This window comes from Strix aluco, chromosome 11, assembly GCF_031877795.1.
Source record: "Strix aluco isolate bStrAlu1 chromosome 11, bStrAlu1.hap1, whole genome shotgun sequence".
Lineage (NCBI taxonomy): Eukaryota > Metazoa > Chordata > Aves > Strigiformes > Strigidae > Strix > Strix aluco.
In genome coordinates this window covers 14,160,026-14,182,685 of record NC_133941.1, presented here as the reverse complement: position 1 = coordinate 14,182,685, position 22,660 = coordinate 14,160,026, and the positions used below count along the sequence as shown (strand labels likewise).

Genomic DNA, 22,660 nt, shown 5'->3' with positions numbered 1-22,660 from the left:
AGAAATAAATCACTCAGTTTTACTTCTCTTTCTGAACTGCAAGCTAAGACTCTTGGGATGGTTTTTTTAGGTGAAGGCTTATGGCCCGGGCTTGGAGAGGACTGGCTGTATAGTGAACAATCCTGCTGAGTTCACAGTTGAAACCAAGGACGCTGGGAAAGCACCTCTGAAGATGTATGCACAGGTAAAAAGCCAAAGGCAGCTATGTGAAACTTCAGCAAAAGGGCTTTAATACTGATGAGAAAAATGCCTTAAGTATTTCTACTCGCTTACACACCACTTAATTCTGGGCATGTGTAATTCTCTCAAAGCTCTGTGCTTTGATCTGTGTAATGTAGTCAGGCAACAAACCTAACTCAAGAGAAGGTGACTTCTCCCTGCCGTGTGAAATACATGGCTTTGCTTCCTTACTTGGAGTCTCCTCAGCAAAGCAAGCTGTAATTTCCTGGAGTTGTTGTTTGGAAGCACCTCAAGTGTCTCTGACTGTGAATTTCAGGCAAGCTTGTTAAAGTATGTTGTAGGATGGTGTTAGGATGAACAAGTGTTAGATGAGGAGGACTTGCAGGAGTGTAATTTGCATATTTCTTCAGTATTTCTGAGCTGCAGTTTCTGGGGGGGAAAAACCCTCACATTTTGGAACAGTCTTGAGCTGTTCAAACTATACAAACATTTTTAAAGTATCTGAACCTTCTGCTTGTATTACTGCTTTTTAGGATGGAGAAGGAAACCCTATCGATATCCAGATGAAAAGCAAGCCTGATGGTGTGTTTGCTTGTTCCTATGTGCCAGTTAAACCAATCAAACATACAATTTCTGTTGTCTGGGGAGGAGCCAATGTACCCCATAGCCCATTTAGGGTAAGTACAGAGACAGCTATTACTAGTTCTAGCCAAGTAGGACATTTGTGCTCACAACTACTTGTCATTACAACTAGGATGATAAAACCCTTCTGTGAGCTTCAAGGATGTGCCCTTCTCCTCCCTTTTTTTAAGAATCTATCCACTTGAAAAAAGCTTTCTGTTTTTACAAGCTCACATGTCGGAGGTCTTCTATCAGTCCAGCTGCAGCCGGGGGAGTCGGGGCAGTTCACTCTTACCTTGGTACCGTTTTCCTGTAGCCTCTGTCCAAGCAATACACTGACTCAACTGTGATCTTGAGCGTGACGTACATGTGTGATTCTGACCCTTGTGAATCTGTGCAGGTCCTTATAGGTCAAGGGAGTCATCCTCAGAAAGTGAAAGTGTTTGGACCTGGCGTTGAGAGAACTGGCCTGAAAGCGAACGAGCCGACCCACTTCACTGTTGACTGCACGGATGCAGGAGAAGGTAAAGGCAGGCTGGGCTGTTGCTGTGGTATCAGAACCACAGGTCATGCAAGGGTGGGGATTCTGTACGGTTTCATGCTGGTTTTCCTTGTTTCATTGAAAAACCTTGGAAGCAGAACATTGCAAGGAATTGCAATGTGATCTGTTACATCAATTAACGTGGTGACCTGAACAACTACTGGAAATAGGAATGTGCTGGCTGTTTGGCTAGCAATGTCTGTACTGTCCAGTAGCAAAACCTCCATTTGCTTTTCTTAGGTGATGTCAGTGTTGGAATTAAATGTGATGCTCGTGTGGTCAGTGACGAGGAAGAAGACATAGATTTTGACATCATCCACAATGCTAATGATACGTTCACAGTGAAATACGCACCACCTGCTGCTGGGCGCTACACTATTAAAGTGCTTTTTGCAGGAGAGGTTTGTAATCTCTGTTTTACAGCCTGATGTTTCTAGAGTCTGTTTCTGCTCTTTGATCACTGAACACGTGCCAGTTGACAGCTGGTTGTGGCAGTTTACGCTGGCTCCTTTCATTTCAGCTCACATGCACTGTGTCTGGTCACTGTTTCTAAAAACACTTTTGTAGTACTTGAAGGTACACAAATGAGAGGGGTTGGCTGGAGACATTGAAGTTCAAGCATGTGATGTGTTGAGCTGGCATAAAGAGTGTGGTCTCAGTGAGGGACCAAAGCTGCTTTCTAAAGGATAGAAAACCTAAGTGATTCTCCAAGGAAAATGGGAATAAAAATAAATTTTCCTTAAAAAAATAAAAGGGAGAGAGGCCCCTGCAAAATGTCCAACTCTTAACTTTGCCCTAGACTTTGAGTGATACTATTCAGTAAGACAGAGCAGAGTGTTTGAGGTGAAATTTTACTTCAAGATGGTGCTGGAGTTAAAGCAGAAGTATCTTAAAATGATTATCTGTCTAGTTTTGGCTAGTGACAAGTGACCTGGTTATGTTTAGAGCTGTGTTTCTGTTGCAGGAAATTCCTGCCAGCCCGTTCAGAGTTAAAGTGGACCCCTCACATGATGCCAGCAAAGTGAAAGCTGAGGGACCTGGGCTGAACAAAACTGGTGAGAGCTGGGTTGAGATGGTGTGGACAGTGCTGGACCATGAGGAGCTGTTGTGGGGTAGCCACTGCCTGGCTGAGCATTGCTGGGATGCAGCGATCCAGTCCTGGATACAGTGGGGTGGGATGCCAGGCTATTGGAAACGACTCTTTTCCCTTGGCATTTTGCTTGACTGGGTTTCATAGGTACTGAATGATTCTTGGGAAGAGTTTCTGTGTGCGAGCTCTGCATAAATTAGAATTAACATTTTTCTTCAGGTGTGGAAAATGGCAAGCCAACACACTTCACGGTGTTCACCAAGGGAGCTGGAAAAGCGCCGCTGGATGTGCAGTTCACCAGCCCGGTGCCAGGAGAGGTGGTGGCAGATCTGGATATCATTGACAACTATGACTATTCCCACACTGTTAGGTACACTCCAATACAGCAGGTAGGTCCGACTGCTGTAGGAGTACAAGGGTGAATGGCTTGTGTTGCTGTAGTGCCATGACCTCCCTCCCTGGTACCCGTGCACAGAGGAATGAGCAGATAAAACTTGCCAGGGTGTCCTCTTCCCCAGGATCCCTAAAGCCTGCAGGACAGTTGGGATTGGAAAGCAGTAATGCAGTTTTCTGGTGTAGTTTTTGATTGCTTGTCACTGTTTTCTGGGAACAAGTGAGATACCGAAACAGTAATGCACAGCTCATGTTGTTATTCCACACCTTACCAGTTGAAGAGAAAAGGTGATGAACCTTCCCAGGGTCTGAAATGGAGCTGGCGGCTGCCACGGACCTGCAAAGTCCGGGCTGTGGTCTGCCACCTCTCAGCAAGCTGCTGTTGTCAAAGGAGCTGTAGTGCAAACCAGAGCAGGGACAGAAAGCACAGCGTTTGGGTGGTGGTGCAGCAGCTCCCCAGTAGGAAGGTGAGCGAGTTGGTGCTGAGGAGGGAAGCTGAGCTGAGATTAAACGTCAGAGTGTTTTTCTGTATTTGAAGTTTGCCCTTGGGTTGGGAAAAAATTCAGTCTAACTCGTTTTGGTTCACAGACGGATGCTTCTTAGCAACACCATTAAAGAGCTGAATGTGGAAGCTGCTAATAACCAGAAGTATTTTTCCTTATGCTGTGCTTGCATGTTTGTAAAGGGCCATTAAACACCAGAATGCACAAATCTCCTGTATTTCTGAATACATAGGTGCTGTAGTGCTCAGATGAAAGTGTGTTGCTGCTATTGTCCTGCTAAACAAACACATGAACTACTCAATCATCTGCACCAGCTTCCTTGAATGTAGCTCTATAAAAGCAAGACTGATACGGAGGACTGCAGCATTATTTATCTGATAATGCTGGATTAGTGTTCTTGGAAGCACCACAGAGCTAGCATTTGGTTTTGGGTAAGGCAGTTGCATGATCTCAGGATGTGACTGGCATGCCTGTTTGGAGAAGCTTTTGCTTGTTCAGTCAAGGTTGGTATGCAGGAAGGAGCAAAGTCATCTGAACTCCATGCATGTGCGTGTGAGCAGTACCAGATTGCTGTGTTTCACGTGAAAAGCAGTGATGAAGCAAGCCAGGATGCCCAAACCAGGTTTTCCCCTTGGATCTCCCATCTGGAGGACTACCTTGGATCATGGAGGAGCTGTGGACTTACAGGAGATGCTCACAGATAGCAGTGGCAGGAAAGCAATGGTTAAAAAGAGGGGATAAAAATCGACTGCTCAATAATTAGAGTACCCTTGTTGTCCCTTCAGGCTGTGAGCGATTAGGTCGTTCCTGGACCCTGTCATTCTTGGGTTTGTAAGCAGTAGCGTACGAATGAGACTCTGGACTCTTGAGAGCAGGGGGAGGATGGACTAGGTAGTTAAATTCTTGAGGGGCCGCGTCAGCAGCAGAGGAGCCTTGGTTTAACGCTGTTTACTCAGCCTTATCTATCTCACGGTGTTGCTACAGCTACCCATGTATGTGTTTTCTAAAAACAACCAAGAATAATCATGGAAGCTATTCACTAGCTTGTGTGAAACATCCATGATTATTTCACTTGGGAGCTGAACTGGCCAAGAATGAAAAGTAAGCAAACAGTGAATATAGCTAAAATATGGACTGCGGTAGGAGAGAATAAAAGGAGCACACATCGTGGGCTGGAACTTGCCATGGCTATGCAGTATTCCAGCCAAAATACACAAGAGCATTAATCTTTCTGACTTGTAGAGCTTAAAACCCTGGTATTTCAGATGCTGTAATAATACTGCCTCTTTGCAGGCTTGGCTTTGGCCTGGCCTCTCTGTGCAGTGGAAGGGGATACCTGGTCTGGAGCACTGGGACATTCATTCAGCTGTCAGGTTTGAGCACCGGGAGGGTGGGAGCCAGCCTGAGCCGGAGGTTTTGCCAGGCAGCTTGAATATAGTCTAATTAAATTCTGGAAAGAACTGTCTTTTTCTCTCTTCCTGCGTTAAATAAAAACCATTTAATACTTAGAAGGGCTGCAGTGGGATGAGAGCTTGAGAGTCCATAAACCAGTAAGTTTGGCTGTGGTCAGCTAAAATGGATTAGGTGAAGTGGTTATGTACTGCTCGGATGTTAGTGCGTCTGTATGAAGTGAGGAACTGAGCTAACTTGTAAATTCTCCAACTAGGGTCCAATGAAGGTTTTGGTAACTTACGGTGGTGATCCTATCCCTAAAAGCCCTTTCACTGTGGGAGTTGCTGCTCCGCTAGACCTAAGCAAAGTTAAAGTCAATGGACTTGAAAACAGTAAGTACCTCTGGGCTGGAAGGCCCATAGCCTGCCTCTAAAGTGTCTCTTGAATCTACAGAAGTGGGCAAAACAGTCTTCTTTTTAACTTGCTACAGTTGCAGATCAACCGGTGCCAACTTTGTAGCTTGACCACTCTGACTTAGCTGGTCTTCTTGAGGACTAAATTTCAATTTAGATTTTTTTTTTAATGCAAAATTACATAACAATTTGGACAAAGTATATGTTGGGGTTTAGTCCCTTGTGGTGAACAGAGCTGGACTCTTCACCAGACTGGGTACCTGCTGATGAAATCTGGCTTCCTTGGGACTAGATGGCTGTCTGTTCAAATACACGTAACTGCTACAGTGCAGAACATCATTCACAGTCTCTTTTGTTTTCTAAAAGCGGAAGAACTTAGGGCTGTGAAATATTGTTGCGTTCCTGAAATGAGCCACTGATACTGTCAGGCCATGTCTTACAGGCTTGTTTAGCACTGTAACTTTGTAGCTCCAATTAACCAAAGCACTTGTTTATTGTTTGGTTTGGCAGGTTGTTTTGCATGCAGAGGGATGCAGACTGAGCAGGGTCTGCCAGTGCTTGCTCCCTTGGTGGTATGTGCCTGAGAGATTCTTGGAGCAATGTCTGATGTTGAGTACTTAATGTAGTAATATGAGTTTTGTCCTTTTTTTTAGGAGTGGAAGTAGGGAAGGATCAGGAATTTATAATTGACACCAAAGGAGCTGGTGGGCAAGGTAAACTAGATGTTAATATTTCCAGTCCTATGAGGAAAGCTGTGCCATGTCTGGTGGAACCAGTTCTGGGTAAGGAGTGCAGCACTGCAAAATACATCCCAAGGGAAGAAGGACTGTATGTGGTGGATGTGAGTTATGATGGCAACCCAATCCCAGGGAGCCCCTATACTGTGGAGGCCACGCTACCTCCAGACCCCTCCAAGGTAAGTGAATGGTTTAGGGCTATAACAGCAACTGATACCTGAAAACTGACTTGTGGGCTATTGCATGAGACTTGGCTTAGTTTTGGCCAAACCAGACCCAGGAACATCCTTACTCAGAGCTCTGAGTCATTCCTGTTGGAAGCCCCATGACTCATGGAAGTCATTCCTATAACACTGTATTTGAAAAAACAGTGAACTAATTAAGAATACTGCAGGCATCCTGCATAGTGTGGCAAATACAAGTATTGCTCCTAATTTAATAGAAGTTGGCCTCATGAGCATCTCAACTGTATTAATTGAGATGCTTCTTTCTAAGGAAATAGATTTCAAGAAAAATGTGTGTACAGCCATCGAATATTTTAGCGTTTCTATCTTTTCTATCCCATGGCTATATAAAAACAGCTATGGTGAGAGTATGAATATCCTTGCCTAGAAACCTCTTTGGAGGAGATATACCAACTTTAAGTAAAACTGGGAGGAGTGGCAAAGGAGACATTGCTTTCTGTGTATTTTTAAGAGCTTGTTATTTGAGTCCCACATACAAACAAGTCTAGGCATTCTGTGCTGGCAATAACATGAAAAAATGAGTTTAGTTCAACTGCATATCCTCTTCTAGGTAAAAGCTCACGGTCCAGGTCTTCGAGGGGGTCTTGTTGGAAAACCAGCCCAATTCACAATAGATACCAAAGGGGCAGGAACTGGAGGTTTGGGTTTGACAGTAGAAGGCCCGTGTGAAGCTAAAATTGAATGCTCGGACAACGGCGATGGAACCTGCTCCGTCTCCTACCTGCCTACAAAGCCTGGAGAGTATTTTGTAAACATCCTCTTCGAAGAAGTTCACATTCCTGGTTCACCATTTAAGGCAGACATAGAAATGCCGTTTGATGTCTCTAAAGTCATTGCCACTGGCCCAGGTCTGGAACGTGGAAAAGTAGGTGAGGCAGGGCTGCTGAACGTCGACTGCACGGAAGCAGGTCCTGGGGACCTGCGGGTGGACATGGTGTCGGATGCTGGTTCCAAAGCTGAGGTCCAGATCGATGATAACAAAGATGGTACTTATGTTGTAACGTACATGCCGCTCTCGGCTGGCATGTACACGATCAAGATGAGATATGGAGGAGAGCAAGTGCCTAAATTCCCAGCCCGAGTCAAAGTGGAGCCAGCTGTGGACACAAGCAGAGTTAAAGTGTTTGGGCCAGGAGTGGAAGGGAAAGGTGAGAATAACTGTTGTTATCAGAGTTTGTAAGACCTGTGGTCCTTTATCCTGCACACAGTATTCTGAGCATTAAAAGCTGTAATGGCCTTGCGTGTTCCCCTGGTGACCCTTAGACGGGGGTGTTTCATTATGTTCCCAAATGAGTTGTTTATCATGCTGGTTCACAAAATGTTTTGTCGTTGGAAATACATGCGGTTGTTGAAGTGACTCTTCAAAATGTATCCTGCAGATGTCTTCCGAGAAGCTACAACTGAGTTCACTGTGGATGCTCGACCTCTAACGAAGGCTGGTGGTGACCACATCAGGACGCAGGTCACAAGCCCATCTGGCTCCCCCACAGACTGTCTCATCCAAGACAATGCCGATGGAACATATTCTGTAGAGTACACCCCATTTGAAAAGGGTAACCCCTGGGTTTGGATTTTTTTTTTTTTCTTACTTGAGAGGGGAAAACCAAGATTAAGCAACTCTTCTGACACTTTCATTTGGCAAACTGCTGAGTTCTGCCAGTAACTTGTTGGCATCTTAGCAAGATTTTTGCCAGTGGAGGAGCTAATTCTGCAGGAAGTAAGCTCTATTTTAACTTGAAGAACTGACTTTTATGGTAACTTGGCTTCAGAAGAACAATGTGTAGATGGTGTCTCAGTTGTGAAACACTGGTGAAGTCCTGTGAAATGCAGGCGGAAGCTCTTACCCATATAGTGACATTTAAGTCTGTAGCATCTTGTAGAAGTGATGTTAAGTGATGAGAATATTTAGGGAATTCGGGACATGTTTTCCTCCTCAGGTCCACACACAGTCAGCGTAACGTATGATGGTGTACCTGTGCCAAACAGTCCCTTCAGAGTGAACGTGACAGAGGGCTGCCATCCATCACGTGTGAAGGCACAAGGACCCGGACTCAAAGAAGCTTTCACAAATCAGCCAAATGCCTTTTCAGTTGTCACCAGGTAACTGGGCCTATTTTATCTTGAAGGAATATCTGAGGGAGGGAGGGAGGAAGGAGTGTAGTGGGCTGTGTGATGCAGAATGCTAAACCCAGTACAAATATTTATAAAAAGGCTAGACTGCGTCCTAATTACTGTGTGTGCTACCTCATCACATACTGAGTACTCTGCTGAGATTAGGGGTTGATAGTGACTGAGGATAAAATTCTAGGAAAACGCAAGTGAGATTATGCTGAACAGTTTTGCGTGGCAGAGCATGCTGAAGGCTGGACGTCAGAAGTCAGATTCCTCCATTTCCAGCAAGGGTAAAATTGCAGCCAGAGCATGTGAAGGCTACAAACCTGCTGTTAGAAGTAGGTAATTCTAACAATGTGCATTTCTGTCTTGCAGAGGAGCAGGAATTGGTGGCCTTGGAATAACTGTTGAAGGACCTTCAGAGTCTAAAATCAGCTGTAAAGATAACAAGGATGGGAGCTGCAGTGCCGAGTATGTTCCTTATGTTCCAGGAGACTACGATGTTAACATCACATACGGGGGAGAACATATTCCTGGTAAGAGCTCTTGCTCAGTGGCTTTCAGAAGAGGAAAGTGCCATGGCTGCATTTCGCTTGTGCTGGGGGATGTTGAGGTTTTGACTCTCTACTTTTCCTGGGAATTCAGGCAGAAACAGTGATGGTGATTATTCTTCTCACCTGGCAGAGAAGTGTGGAGTGCTTTGTGCTGTGGTGCGGTAGTTTTGAGGAAGGGCTGCAGTCTCTTCTCATTTCTGAAACAGCCTTTGTGGGGATGTTGAGGAGCCTCATCAAGACTGTAGCACCCACAGCAGGGAGCAAAGAGCGGGTACAGATGGGTGGGGCAGGGAAAGGGACGCTAGTCCTTGCATAATAACTGGTATTAATAACTGGTATGCACAAGTGGTGCGTAATACGTTAGGTCAAGAAAACAGCTCTTTGTCTGTGGATGCTTTCAAGACTGTTCTACAGTAAGATGGTCTAATGGGTGAGCTTGTCATGGAGATTATATTAAACACTGCAAGTTTTGGTCACTGCAGAAAGCATAGTAACTGTTTCCTAAACCAGATGTTTACCTGTGTATGCATTTGCACTGGATGTTAAGCTGAGATGAAGTAGGTTTAAGGAATGTTCTAGGTACATCTGACATCCAATTAAAAGAAGGATATTTTGCTTGAAACCAAGAATTAAATGCCCCTAAATGCCAGACACACTTTACTGCAATGTTTGAGTTCTTAAGTGCTGTCATACAGCGTACATCTAGGTATTGATTCTTAGACATGGTGACTGAGTCAGTTCTTTCCCACTGGTTCCATTTTATTTCTCAACATACTGAACTTGGTAAAATATGAAGCAAACAAGTGCCTGCATGACACTTCATTTGCACTTCGGGTTTCTTTCATGCATTTTTTTCCTCTGAGGTGTGAGAAGCACATGGATCGCAATTGAATTGAGTAGACAGTGAAAATATAGAAACATCATCATGATACTTCTGGCTTTTGCAGGAGCAGAGGAGTATGGATGCTGTGGGATTGTCATTCCTGCCTGAGGTTGAGGGATAGTAGTAAAAAAGTAAAAAAGCCCAAGGAAATGTAGGGAAAAAGACCTTTAGTTTCCTGTAACTGTTAACTTTGTGGTGTTTAACACTTGCTCCATGAACTTCCAGGCAGTCCTTTCAAGGTTCCTGTGAAGGATGTTGTGGATCCCAGCAAGGTGAAGATAGCAGGACCAGGTCTGGGAACAGCTGTTCGAGCCAAAATCCCACAGTCCTTCACTGTAGACACCAGCAAGGCAGGAGTAGCACCCCTCGAGGTGGTGGTGGCAGGACCCAGAGGTAAGAACCAAAGTACTCCATCCAGCTGTGCCCCCATCTCTACTTTTGGGTGGGTAACGTGGTCCTGGCCCTGCTTGCAAAGGTGGTGATACCACTTGAATATACATTTCCCTCTGTTCCTCTTCATCTGGCATGTGCACCTTGACAGCTGACCCATGTGTGTCATGCTGTATAAGGATGAGAACTGTCCTAGGTAGTGCTGCTTTGGGCTGTGTCTTTATCCTGATCTTCAGAGCTGGGAGAAGTGACATCAGTAACCATCACTGGTGAACAATTGTGGCTTAGATTTAGCCATCAAAAAGTAAATGCAAATGTCACATGTGAATGGTGACTTGGGAAACCTGTGTCACTGGGCTGCAGGAGACTCTGAAACATGGTGGAACCCCTGAGCGGTTCCCAGAGAGTGGCAAGGCCCTCAAGCGATAGTGTTAATGGTGTTTGCATTAACCTAGGAAGCTATGTCTCAGTGGCACAGTATCTCAGCAGCAAGTCTCACCTTGCTAGGAGGTGAGAGCTGCTTCCCCACTTGAGTGTCAGGTCACACTGCTGCAGGTGCCCCTCAGGTAACCCTTCTTTAATTTTAGTGGATGAGACGGATTCCCAGGGATGGCGCTCCCCATTGAAAGCAATTTCGGATTTCTTTAAAGGTGATCCAAAGGGTGGCACTGAGACAGGTTTGAACTCTCACTAACTACTGGCAATTTTGGCTCTTGGAAATCCAATTGGCAATAGCAATAATCATCTGGAGGAGGGAGTGGGAACCAACAGTGTTGCTTTTAAGCTTTGCATGGCAACTATACGTTTCTTTTGTGCTTGCTTTACTGCTAATCCTTCCTGTGTTTTAAAGCCAACTTGTAATTGTAGGCTGCTTTGTGTGTTGATCTGAACCGATATGTCATGTAATCTGCTGTAGATTTAGCTTAATGCAAATTGAAATAATTGATCCTGCTTTCTTAGGACTTTGGCAGCTTGCAGGGCTCTCCTGCCTAGGCAGCGAGCCTGCCTTTCCAAGTACCTGATTGTGAAAGAGTCGGTTGGTGAACGCTACGCACCAACTGGCTTTAGGGCTCAATTTTGTGCAGTGAATCTCAGTAACAGTATGTAATCTTATAAATGACAGTTCAGGCAGTTATAACCATTACTCATTTTCTTTCTCGAAAGATCTTCAGTGTATTTTGAGCAATTGCTTTTGACCTGTACTGTACAGAAAGGCAGATTTTTTTCCAGTATTTTCATGCTAGCTTTTGTTTACAGTGAGAAGATGGGAGTCCGGGGAGTGGCTATCTCAAGTCGATGGCCCTTGAATACAAAATAAGGGAAACTAATCACTGATCCATGCCCATTGCCTTCATTCCAAAAAAAAAAAAAAAAAAAAAAAAAAAAAAAGAAATTTAGCTTGTTGCAAACTGTAAATAAGCAGTGCATCTTGGAGCTTTGTGCAGCAAATGCCTGGTGAGGAAATAAGTTTTAATAGCACAGCTGAGAAAATGTTCTGTTGCTTTTTTAGGAGTTGTGGAGCCTGTTAATGTGGTAGACAATGGAGATGGCACCCACACGGTGGTGTACACCCCTACGCAGGAGGGACCCTATATGATCTCTGTCAAATATGCTGATGAAGAGATTCCTCGCAGGTAAGATGATGAAGATAAGTTTAAATGAACTATAGATTTAATGACTCGATTGTGCTCTCCCAGCACATGAGCACCACTTAAGGGCTATCTGTGGTCTTTTCTACCTAACCAGTGCAGCTCCCGGTACGTCTTCAGGGTTCAGCAGTGGTTTGAGCCTGCTGCACCTACAGCAGAGACGCTGTAGGGGAGGTGTAACCACACCTCAGCGTGTACTGCAGTAACTATCAGCCATTGACTTAGGGGGAGGGGACAATAACAGGTTTCCCTTTAAGTCCCTTCAAGGTGAAGGTGCTTCCTACGTATGATGCCAGTAAAGTGACGGCGAGCGGACCAGGCCTCAGTTCCTATGGCATACCAGCCAGCCTACCTGTGGAGTTTGCTGTGGATGCTAAGGATGCTGGGCAGGGACTTCTGGCTGTACAGATCACTGTAAGTAACTATAAAACCAAACAGGAGTGGAAACACATTGTTCTAGGTGAGCACAAGTCGCTCCTATTGGAAGTGTCTACAGCTGTACCCTGACATACCCAGTGTCCTGGAGACTGGGCGGCTAGCTGGACCTTAAGCTCTGGTACAGGCAAGTCTTGCACTCTGCATTTGTGAAGCTCCTGAGGCTGCTTTTATGAGACTTCTGTCTTAAAGTCATCACCCATGCTATATTTGGTTCTTGGTTAACCTCACATTCTGCAAATGCTCAAAATGAGATAAACAGTTTATTGTAAGATTATGAAACTGCTGGAATTTGAAATGGAGACAGCCTTCAGGCAGTGTAGTGCAGCAAGGCCATGAGATAACATCCGCACTGAGCATTGTGTGATGATAAATTAACAAACAAGTCTCCTTCAAGGTTGCCAAAAGTCATAAGCTGCTTAAGAAGATACTACAGGAATGTTTTTATTTGACTTTGTTATTGCTCTTCCTGAAGTTTCTGGTGCCTGGACTCTGTGGCTGCAGCAAAAAGGTCTCCGGTTAGTGGGCCATAAAGTGCATTTCTCAGCTCTGGCATGCCTAGGTCATGGCATGGCTGGTTGTACTTGCCATTCTGCATTCTTGCTCCCTTGCTATCCCGCTGTCTTCTCAGGTGCAGCAAAGCAGTTGCCTTTATTCTGGCATGCAAGTGTGCTCTTAAAGGATCCAAAATGCTTATTAGAGCTCCCAGCCTGGCCATGGCTTTGAAGTTCAAGTTCCACAAGTCCTGCATGGTGGGAGTGCATAGGTGATCCTCCTCACAGCATTTGTGTAAGCAGGCCTGGAAGACTTTCTAAAATGCTTCATGCTTTGAAGCTGATGAGTTGCCCTGAAAGCTGAGGCTGGGAGTAGCTCTGTTGGGAACATTATGCACAGTGCTGTTCTTGGTGGTAGGTATGAAAGCTCGATGCTGAAGCTCAGATCTGTGTTGTTTATGCATCTCTTTAATTCTTGTTTTCAGTGTAGAAATGGTAGTTGAAGGGACTACATAGACCTGCTCTTAACTGTAGACCTTGCAGTGTGTCAGGAGCTGGGTGCCTCATGCAGGAGGGTTGGCGGCAGACTCCAGTAATGCTTCCCTCTGAAATAAAATCCTTTCAGGGAGCCGCTGGCTACCCAGTGCTTTGTCGGGACAGAGCTGCACAGTCTGACTCCTGATCTGTGCCTCAGGGACCTGGGAAGTGTTCTTCATTTCCAGCAGTGATATGACAATGAAGCCTAAAGCTTCTTACAATTAGTATAAAGTTCATTAAAATGGCTTGCTGCATCTCATAAACATTCATGTATCAAAGGGTAGTTAATGATAGTACTGATTGTTTTATAGTGGTCTGGTACCTTTTTTCTCCTAATAGTCTATTTCTGGTACTAGTCCTTGAGTGAAATATATTTAACCCTCAAAAAGCTGCAGTTCTGTATCTGTTTGAGACTGTCTGAATATGGTTGTGAACAGATTTGTTGCTCTGCTAAAGGAATTCATAACTAACTTCATAGTGCCTAAATCTTCTGGTTTGCATTCCTCAGGACCAAGAGGGCAAACCCAAGAGAGTAGACATTCATGACAACAAGGATGGCACTTACACAGTCACCTATGTCCCCGACAAAACGGGCCGCTATACGATTGGTGTGAAGTATGGTGGAGATGATATCCCATCCTCTCCCTATCGGATCCGGGCATCTCCAGCTGGAGATGCCAGCAAGTGTTTGGCCACAGGTGAGTGTTGGCTCTTCTCTGTTGCTGTAGTTTGTACTTGGTGTAAAGCTACCTTCTGAGCATGGGCCAGTTGATGTAATGGGTGTAGAAGACACTAGAGACTTGTGTAATCTGGCTGCTCTTACAAGAGAGGTTTTCCTAAAGGTAACGAAGTGTCCACCCTGTGGGTGAGCAGGAATCTCTTGTAGTCTCTAGCAGAATCTTTCAGACTGCCTGGGTTGTTATAAACAGCCAGATGCAACCAAAGTCTGATGCTTATTTTGGCCTAGATAAATCCTGCTGAGAACTGCAGTGAGGTTGATTTAAAAATAACACATCTGCACACATTGACTGCATCATGCTCCTTGCCCTGCGAGTGTTGCAAGAAGCTTTTTGTTCCAAGCAAGAACAGAATTAATTCTGAGGATGTAAATAGCTGGCCATGTGCTTCTGCATTAGCAAAGCTTGTTTAGCTGGGTGTTATTAGTGGAGGTCTCTGCTGCTTTTCTGTCTGGTCAAGGTTGGCCAGGGCCTGAACAGACTTTTGGAAGGCGTGGGTGGAAGGAGAGAGAACCTAAAGATAAGATGTTACTACAACTCAAAAAAATCATTGCCTCAAAAATCAGTGCCTTGGTGTAGAGAAGGGACTCCAAATTTGTTGCTGTAGGAGCACATTTACAGCTTCAGCCCTTACCTGTTTTCAGGATGGGTGGTCATCATGCAGCTTTGGGCTGGCCACCATGGCACTCTGCCATTTCCCAGCCAGCCGGAGGCTGTGGCAGGGAGCAGAAATGACAGGAACTAGTTACAAGAACGCCACTGAATGTTAAATCCCCTGATTTTAAAACAAATAAATAAATCAGACAAGACCAGATTGAACAGGGAAACAATCTGCAGTCGTAGACCTGTAAGAGTGTCTGGGTATTGTGCTGACCTGCATGGTACAGTTAGAGCATATCTAGTGCTCATCTGGCAGCTGGCTGCTTTGAAGCCTGCTTAAACAGAAATAGATTCCTGACACAATGGAAAACACAGAGTGGCAGGTATGCTCTTTGCTTCAAAATTTGTTTAAAAGAGGCCTTAATGGCTGAATCTGATACTCTTCCAAGTAACTCAAATCGCTAACTATTCAAAATAACTGTGATGGAGATTACTCTCAGATGCCAGCTTAAATTTCCCTTTTCCATGAAGCGCCTCTGACTCTCCACTGTAAAGCTGAAATACAATCGCCGTAGGAGTAGATGCTGGAATACCATCAAGGTATTAAAATGGCAGGTTTGTTGCCACTTGAAAACAAGCCATTTACCTGGTAAGAAGTGCTGGTCAAAAGCAAGAGTAATGAATATGTACTGCAAATAAGATTTAATAGTTCCCATTTAAACACTGTTCTTCAGGCTGGATCTGATTGCTACAATTTGGGCATTGTTTCATGATTTTCTTTTTTTTTTTTGGGATGTGTGGCAGAACAGTGGAAAATAGTTTGTGGGTAATGTAGGAGGAAACAGCCATGGCTGCTACTGTGCCCTTTTATAGCTGCTTACACAGGGAAGTTTATGTTAAAGTAGTGACAACAGAGTTGCTGGCCAGGGCAGAAGATAGTGCCTTTGGCTCTGCATAAAGGAGTATGACGATAAGAGTATGGGTTAAGGCATTTCTTTCTTCCAACTTAGGATTTTTTTTTCCCCTCTGTTCTCATCCAGCCTCTGATTGCAGAGGAGAAGGAAAGCTGGTGGCCAGCTCTTGCGTGCCACTGTGCTGACCAGCGTGATGAACATCCCTTGTACATCTGCTCCTAAAACCACCTCTGTGGGTCCCTGGGACCGACGTTTTGGTGCTGTGCTTCCCAGGTGCCTCGTGGGCGGCCTGCCTGGGAAAACTGTCCTCTGAACGCTTTCTGTAATGAAAATTGCCTTGTAGGTCCTGGAATTGCACCCACTGTGAAGACTGGTGAGGAGGTTGGTTTTGTGGTAGATGCCAAATCAGCAGGGAAGGGAAAAGTGACGTGCACCGTGCTGACGCCAGATGGGACAGAAGCTGAAGCAGATGTTGTTGAAAATGAGGATGGGACTTATGATATCTTCTATACCGCTGCCAAACCAGGAACCTATGTGATTTATGTCCGCTTTGGTGGGGTGGACATTCCCAACAGTCCTTTCACCGTCATGGTAAGCCAGCTCTGCTCCGAAAATACCTCCCACTCAGATTCCTGCTGCCACGTTTTATTTAGTGATAGGTTAACTCTGTGTATAAATGTTTGTTTAGGCATTTATTAGACTAGGAGGAGCTAATGAATCCTTGTTACTTGCAGAGCTCTTTTTGAGCAGGCAATACAGTTAAGTGAAGAGGGATAGAAGCCATCAGAAGATGAAGACTTGGCTTCTCTGAACAAATTCATTTTTAATTTTCTGACCGTGTAGTTCTTTTTCTAAATTATGTAAGAGTGGTTGTAATCAGTTTCTACAACTAATTACTTCAGCCGTTGTCAGATACGGTGCTCTGATTTGTCCGTCTCTCTCACTTTATAATGTCGACCCCAAAATAAGGAATGGTCTGCTGACAGATCCCAGGGAAGCAGGCTGTTAGCTCACACTTAAAAATGATTTGCAAGTGCTAGTTAAACTGTTACAGCCAAATCCCCCTCCTTCTGATTACGTTCCTTCCAACATGCAGTACTTTGGCATGTTTAGGTTTAAAAAGCAAACAAAAACCCCAGCTTCCCAGAGGAGCAGACTAGGTGCCTTTCAGGGCTCACACAAGCCCTTCACGTGAAGAACAGCTCTCAGCGTTGGCAAAATGAACCTTGGTCTTGTAATCTCAGCTGAGGCGGCCTCCAGCGCATCTTGGTCCATGAAACTACACGGCCATACCTGTGCTGAGTCTGGCCAGAGTCCGTTGGTCAGGCACGCTGGCTCTTCCTACCTGCCACCCTGGCAGATCACGACCAATGTCTCTGAAGATTTCCATGAGAAAAATGACTCCCTTGGTCACCGCTCAAAGCTCACTGCAGGAAATGCCTCTCAGGGTCAGGGAGCCTGCTCCCAGCCAGCCAAAATTCCCACTTCCTAGCTGACTGATACAGTACATGTTTGACTTGGATGTCTCAGCTGGGGACAGAGGACAGTAAAAGAGCAGTAGTTCTGTTTTGCATTGGGTTTCTTAGTGGAGTCTTTCCATGCATAAGTTTCCAGCGGGTTATTTTGTTAGGGTAGTTTGCAGTGGTGTAAATGGGCAGGAGGAGTTGGCATGGCTGAGCCCGGTGGAGCTGCGTGTGTGGGTGTCAGCCCCGGCCATTCTTGTTGGGTTAAGTGGGGGAGATGGGAATTTGCAAGTCATCCTCTTGGCATGCCTGGTGGGAAGGGAGGCTGTGCTGGGGGAAAACACATTCGGTGTCTTGACAACGCTATCCCAGCTATGAATCAGAATAATAGCTTTGCAGCTATGACTGGTCGTGGGCTGGGTCATTCACCCAAGTGCATGAGCCGGGAGCAGCCTTCCCGCAGCAGCAGGCTCCCCTGCCTCCCAGCTTGCACACCGTGCTGCACAGTATGTGGGGACTTGCATCTTAGGTTTAAACCTTTCACCTCCCTCCCTGCACCAGTCCCATAAAAAAGCAACTCTGAAATTCAGTTCCACCAGTGTTTAAGCACTGCTTTCCAGCTTCGCTCCCAACAATGGCACGTACAGGCTTTGTCCCTTTGCTGCGCTGCTGGTGGCTTCCCCCAGTGTCCAGTGCCTGTGGATACAGGCAGTTTCCCAGCTCCCCTGGCTGGATCCAGGCCTTTGCAATGGCAAGAGGACTGGGAGGGCTCCACAGTGGGAGGAAGATGTCGAGGAGCTGGAAGGAGCAATGCGTCTGTACTGTGAAAGGTGGGAATACCTCCATGCCAGAATAACACCTAACCTGCCTCTACCCCTGCCCAGGCTGTAGATGCAGATGATGTTGCCGTGCAGTCGCAGGAGCCAGTGGGCGCCTCCCCCCCCGGATTCCGCCCTTGGGTACACAATTTTTACATTTCTCAGCTGGTTTTCCCCCATCTGTGTTCCATTTCAGAAGACAGCCTGCTTCTTGGGACTGCTTGAATCTCTCTGGTCATTGTGTTCATTCTTTCTGTTTGATCAATTGTTCTTGGGATCCAGACCTTGTTTTTTCTTTGCTGCTTGAAGGGAGTCTCCAAATAAATTCTCATTTAAACACAAAGAGGATCATTACACCTACAGCTTCTACTTCTGCAATGTCTCCTGTTGGCAAAAGCTTTTGTTTTCTCGGTAAAACAGCACAGTGTCTTGAGTCCAGAGCTGCATTGTGAAACTTGTTTCTTTTGTCCATTTTGTGTTGCAATCACTCTGCCCCATTCAAAATCACTTTCTCTTCCAGGCCTTAAGCAACTAAATCCTTTCAGATGGAGCCACTTTGGGTCTTGCGTGCGCTACATTGTCTTCCATCCCTTTGTGTTCCATTTTTATCTCTAACTTTTTTCCAGCATGTCTTCCATGCACACCATGTTTGATTCGCTGTGCTCTGCAGTGTGGTGGTGTCACGAAGGAGAGCTTGGCTGGACGCTGCTCTGGTTGAGCCCAGTCCCGTGGCTGGCTGTGATAATCACCACATGCTCTCTTCTGCTTGTGCTCACAGTGGAGTTGCTCAGTGCTCGTTTGGGTCTACCATCCTTTTTGAAGTGTCCCATCCTTTTGCTTCCTTTAGGTCACGGAAGAAGCTTACGTCCCAGTTGGAGACATGAACGGCATGGGATTCAGGCCCTTTGATATGGTTATCCCTTTTGCTGTAAGGAAAGGAGAAATAACAGGTACCTGGAGTATGTGTAGTCTCTCGGGGAGGTTTTGCTTTTTGTTAGCATGTTTATCCATTTGCTGCTAACAGTCTGGGTGGTCTAGACCACAGTGTGTGGGGGAGGGTTGTATCCTGCCAGCAACTTAATTGTTTAATTTCACATCAAGTGGCACCCGCTGAGGGTGAGCAGGATACGCCCCGTCGATGGTTTTGAGTTAAATGAGGGGATTCTTGGTGCTGCTGTGGTCATTGGTGCTAGACTGTGAGCTACTGCACTGTAGGACCTGTTGCTGCTTTTTCCCCTCTAGAGCAGCTACATGCATCCTTGATAAGCTCCATTACTTTGTGCAGATGCTGCAAAACAGTCTAATCCTGCATTCCTGTCACACACCTTCTCCAAAGCAGGCAACCCCTCTTCCCCAGGTCTGGCAGCTGAGAGCATCACCCCAGTAATATCCTGGTTGCACTAAGCTCCTGCACACAGGGGCTGTGTCCCCTCCTGCCCTCTAGCCCAGCAATTCCACCCCAAGCCCTGGTCTGTCCCTGCTGAAGAGTCAGTTGATCTTTCCTTTTCAGAAGAGCTGCAGGAGAGGGAGCATCTTGGAGTGAGGTAGATCGGTGCCTTTCCTGGAGCTTGCCGTGGAAATTTTAGTGGCTGAGGCCCTGCCTCTGTAGAGTTTGTAAGGTCACAGGACTGTTTGCCAGATGTCTGCTGCTGCATTGTATTCATGTAGCTTAAGTAGAAAACATGTCTGGTTAGTGTTCCCATTAGTTTCCTATTTGTGCCTGTGGGTAAGGGGTTTAACAATTTAAAATGCTTGTTTAAAATGGCTAGACAATTCTTTGTGGGTGGGAGAGGGTAAGCAGGCAGCTTCTCCTTCTGTAACTCCCACGGTGGCTTTTTGCAGGTGAAGTACACATGCCCTCTGGAAAGACAGATACGCCTGATATTGTGGATAACAAAGACGGCACAGTAACAGTGAGATATGCTCCTACTGAGGTTGGGCTGCATGAAATGCACATAAAATACATGGGAAAGCACATCCCAGGTGAGTCTGACAAAGCAGGTGACACAAATCCGAGTGCAGTGTCCTGCTGATGCATCTGCTCTGTGTTCAGATTTCTATAGCTTAGTTGTGTGTGCTGCAGTAAGAACTGCCCAGGATGTCTTACTGTTCGGCAGCAGTTCATCTGCAAGCAGTCCAGAGAGCAGCTAAAGCAAAGGAGTAAGTGCTGGCACATGTGAGCTTCCATTGTGGTTTAATAGTACCAGCCAGGCTTAAAATGGATTTTGGTTTGGGAAACCGGCTTTTGTGGCATTTTATTACGAAGAAGAAACATACAATTTTCAAACTACCATTTTTTTCAGGTTGAAATTCACTGCTGTGGTGCTTGACAAAACTAGTGGTTACAGTATATGTTTATCCTTAAAACTGCATTGGCATAAAATCTCCAATCTGTGGGGAAGACTAAGTGGCTAAAACACTATAGTTACTCTTTCCATCTCATTGCAATAAAATAAAACACATATGCACACTATGCTGTAATCTTTCTTTCTTCTTGGCTGCTTCTTAACAAACAGAAACCACTGATTTTCATTCTTTTTCTCTCCTCTTCTTTGACCTTACTTCACCAGCTCCTGCATCTCCCCAGCCAAAGCTCTGCCTCACCTGGGGGCTGGGGCTGCCCCACGGTTCTCCGAGCATGCCGGCTGCCTGGGGCTGGGGCGAAAAGGGGCGGATCTGTAGAATGACGTGTAGACGTGAAACAAATACCTTCAGCACTGCCTGGACTGGGCTGCTGGTTCTAATGTTGCACAGAAACACAGGATAACTTTGGTTGAAGTAGGGAGCTCAATAATGTGATGGATGGTGCTACTTCAATATCTTCAGCACTTTGTATGGATATAGCACCTCCGTAAGTGCCAAACTGTCAGATCTGTCAGTTCACTAAGAGCATTACCTGGTGCCTGGGCAGAAGGATGATGTGCCATAATGTTCCCTTCTTGAAGGCTATCATGAATCAAACTTGCTACTGTCTTGGCTGCAAAATCTATCTTTGGACTTAAGAGCTATCAGTGCATTTTTTTGAAACCATTAATGGCTGTTGGTGACTGTACTTTTTGTTCTTGTGCACCAGCTTAGCTAATCTGAGGCTGGCAAATATGTTTTTGGATACCCTTCAAATTTGCTAGTTCAGGTCCATTGAGTCAGACAATGTGCTGTGCTAGTTCCTAATTCTGAGCTACCAAAATTCAGGATCTGTGCCTGAACTGAAAGCCTGCTTCTGAGTCATGTTCTGATTTAATGTGCTAAAAATAAACTTGTAATGAATACGATCCTTTACAACAACATTGAAGCTTATCTCTGGTACTTTGAGTAACACTTACTTTGTCACAACCGAACGTGAAACAAATAGTGGAGAAGTATCTTTTGAAGATGAAAGGGGAGGCTTATTCATTTTAAGTGCATTACAGTCCCGTAAAGGTTCTTGAAATATCTAGTGAGAATGTCACTGAAGAACACACGTATCAGTAAGCATAAGATCCCGTTGGGTTGGAGCAGCTTGATGTCTGTTTTGTTCTCATAGTCCAGGCCCACTCATCCTTAAAAGTGCTTATTTTGATTTTATTTTTCCTTTAGAGAGCCCTCTGCAGTTCTATGTGAATTATCCAAACAGCGGCAGTGTGTCTGCTTATGGGCCTGGCCTCATTTATGGGGTTGCCAATAAACCAGCAACTTTCACCATTGTCACGGAAGACGCAGGAGAGGGTAAGTATGTTCTTTAAACCCATCCTACCCTAAACTAGGAAATTTCTGGAAGTATAATGCGCATCATCATTAATTTGCCTTCATCTATCCAACTATGAATCTCTGGTGTGATACAAATGACTTGTGCAAATATCAGGCTGTAACTTGCAATAAAAACTATTTTATTACCTCTTCCCGAGAGCAGTAGATGGACCCTGTGGTACAGGGTGCAAATGATTCATTTAATTAAAAATAGACTGAAGGTAGCTTAGATCCAGTGGATGGTGACTGGATGTGAAATCACTGTTAGCTAAAAGGCTGAATAGAGTTGTGGTCTTAGTGGATTGGCCTGAGCTGGTTTTGCTGCTGTCCTTTGAAAATATATATCTAAGCTGCGTTTTCAGTACCAAGTACTGGCTATTTCTCTCTGGACCAAGTCTTTGGACTTGGTGTACACGAAGATTTACAGAAGTGCTGTTCTCCTTGTTTCTTAGGTGGGCTGGACTTGGCTATTGAAGGACCTTCAAAAGCAGAGATCAGCTGCATTGATAACAAAGATGGAACATGCACAGTCACATACCTGCCTACTCTACCTGGGAACTACAGCATCCTGGTCAAGTACAACGACAAGCACATCCCGGGCAGTCCGTTCACGGCCAAGATCACAGGTATAAAGTTTAGACTTCTGGAAGCACTTCATAATGAAAACTAACCTCTGATAGCATGGGGGACCTGATTTGTGGCCGGAACATGAAGTCCTCCAACTTGTTCTGCACTTAACCTTGTAATATTTTCTGACTTGTTTCTCTTTATATATTCAGATGATAACAGAAGACGGTCCCAGGTTAAGCTTGGTTCTGCTGCTGACTTTCTGTTGGACATCAATGAGACTGATCTCAGTCTCCTAACAGCCAGCATTAAAGCCCCATCAGGTCGTGATGAGCCTTGTCTTCTGAAAAGGCTACCCAATAACCACATTGGTAAGCTCTGACAGTCTTGACCTGAGAGAGTAGTGTAGTGGCCTCTACTCCAGTTTGCTTTGCTATGTAAAATGACTGGCTTCTCTGCTCCTTTCCAGAAGAGTGTTGTCAAACCAGGTGGTTGATACTGTTTGGTACAGTTGGCCAAAGACAGAAGAGTATGAAGAATGACTTCTTGTGTTAGCTTGTGTGTGATGTGCCAGGTTGTGATTGAAGTGCTGTTTGTCAACATTTGTGAATGGCTTTGTGGCCCATTTGAGAGCAACGCTTAACATGTGTAAAGAGAGTACTCCTT

The 22,660-nt window shown here is 45.3% G+C and overlaps 1 protein-coding gene across 7 annotated transcripts in view; it reads left to right on the top strand.

The window, feature by feature from the left end:
- Positions 1–22,660, top strand: part of FLNB (filamin B) — a 73,304-nt gene that overhangs the window by 37,946 nt on the left and 12,698 nt on the right. For 2 of the 7 annotated variants that reach the window (XM_074836152.1, XM_074836145.1), the window contains exons 13-36: positions 71–184; positions 714–857; positions 1,202–1,325; positions 1,583–1,743; positions 2,307–2,397; positions 2,652–2,821; positions 4,995–5,112; positions 5,787–6,049; positions 6,666–7,263; positions 7,495–7,668; positions 8,053–8,215; positions 8,603–8,763; positions 9,890–10,057; positions 10,642–10,731; positions 11,565–11,688; positions 11,961–12,117; positions 13,678–13,867; positions 15,764–16,011; positions 17,768–17,842; positions 18,549–18,651; positions 19,544–19,684; positions 21,278–21,406; positions 21,880–22,053; positions 22,207–22,365. In XM_074836152.1, coding sequence (XP_074692253.1) covers positions 71–184; positions 714–857; positions 1,202–1,325; positions 1,583–1,743; positions 2,307–2,397; positions 2,652–2,821; positions 4,995–5,112; positions 5,787–6,049; positions 6,666–7,263; positions 7,495–7,668; positions 8,053–8,215; positions 8,603–8,763; positions 9,890–10,057; positions 10,642–10,731; positions 11,565–11,688; positions 11,961–12,117; positions 13,678–13,867; positions 15,764–16,011; positions 17,768–17,842; positions 18,549–18,651; positions 19,544–19,684; positions 21,278–21,406; positions 21,880–22,053; positions 22,207–22,365 — 4,039 coding nt within the window. The remainder of the gene's footprint in view (positions 1–70; positions 185–713; positions 858–1,201; positions 1,326–1,582; positions 1,744–2,306; positions 2,398–2,651; positions 2,822–4,994; positions 5,113–5,786; positions 6,050–6,665; positions 7,264–7,494; positions 7,669–8,052; positions 8,216–8,602; positions 8,764–9,889; positions 10,058–10,641; positions 10,732–11,564; positions 11,689–11,960; positions 12,118–13,677; positions 13,868–15,763; positions 16,012–17,767; positions 17,843–18,548; positions 18,652–19,543; positions 19,685–21,277; positions 21,407–21,879; positions 22,054–22,206; positions 22,366–22,660) is intronic. The other 5 variants (XM_074836147.1, XM_074836146.1, XM_074836150.1 and 2 more) reach the window with 5 other exon arrangements.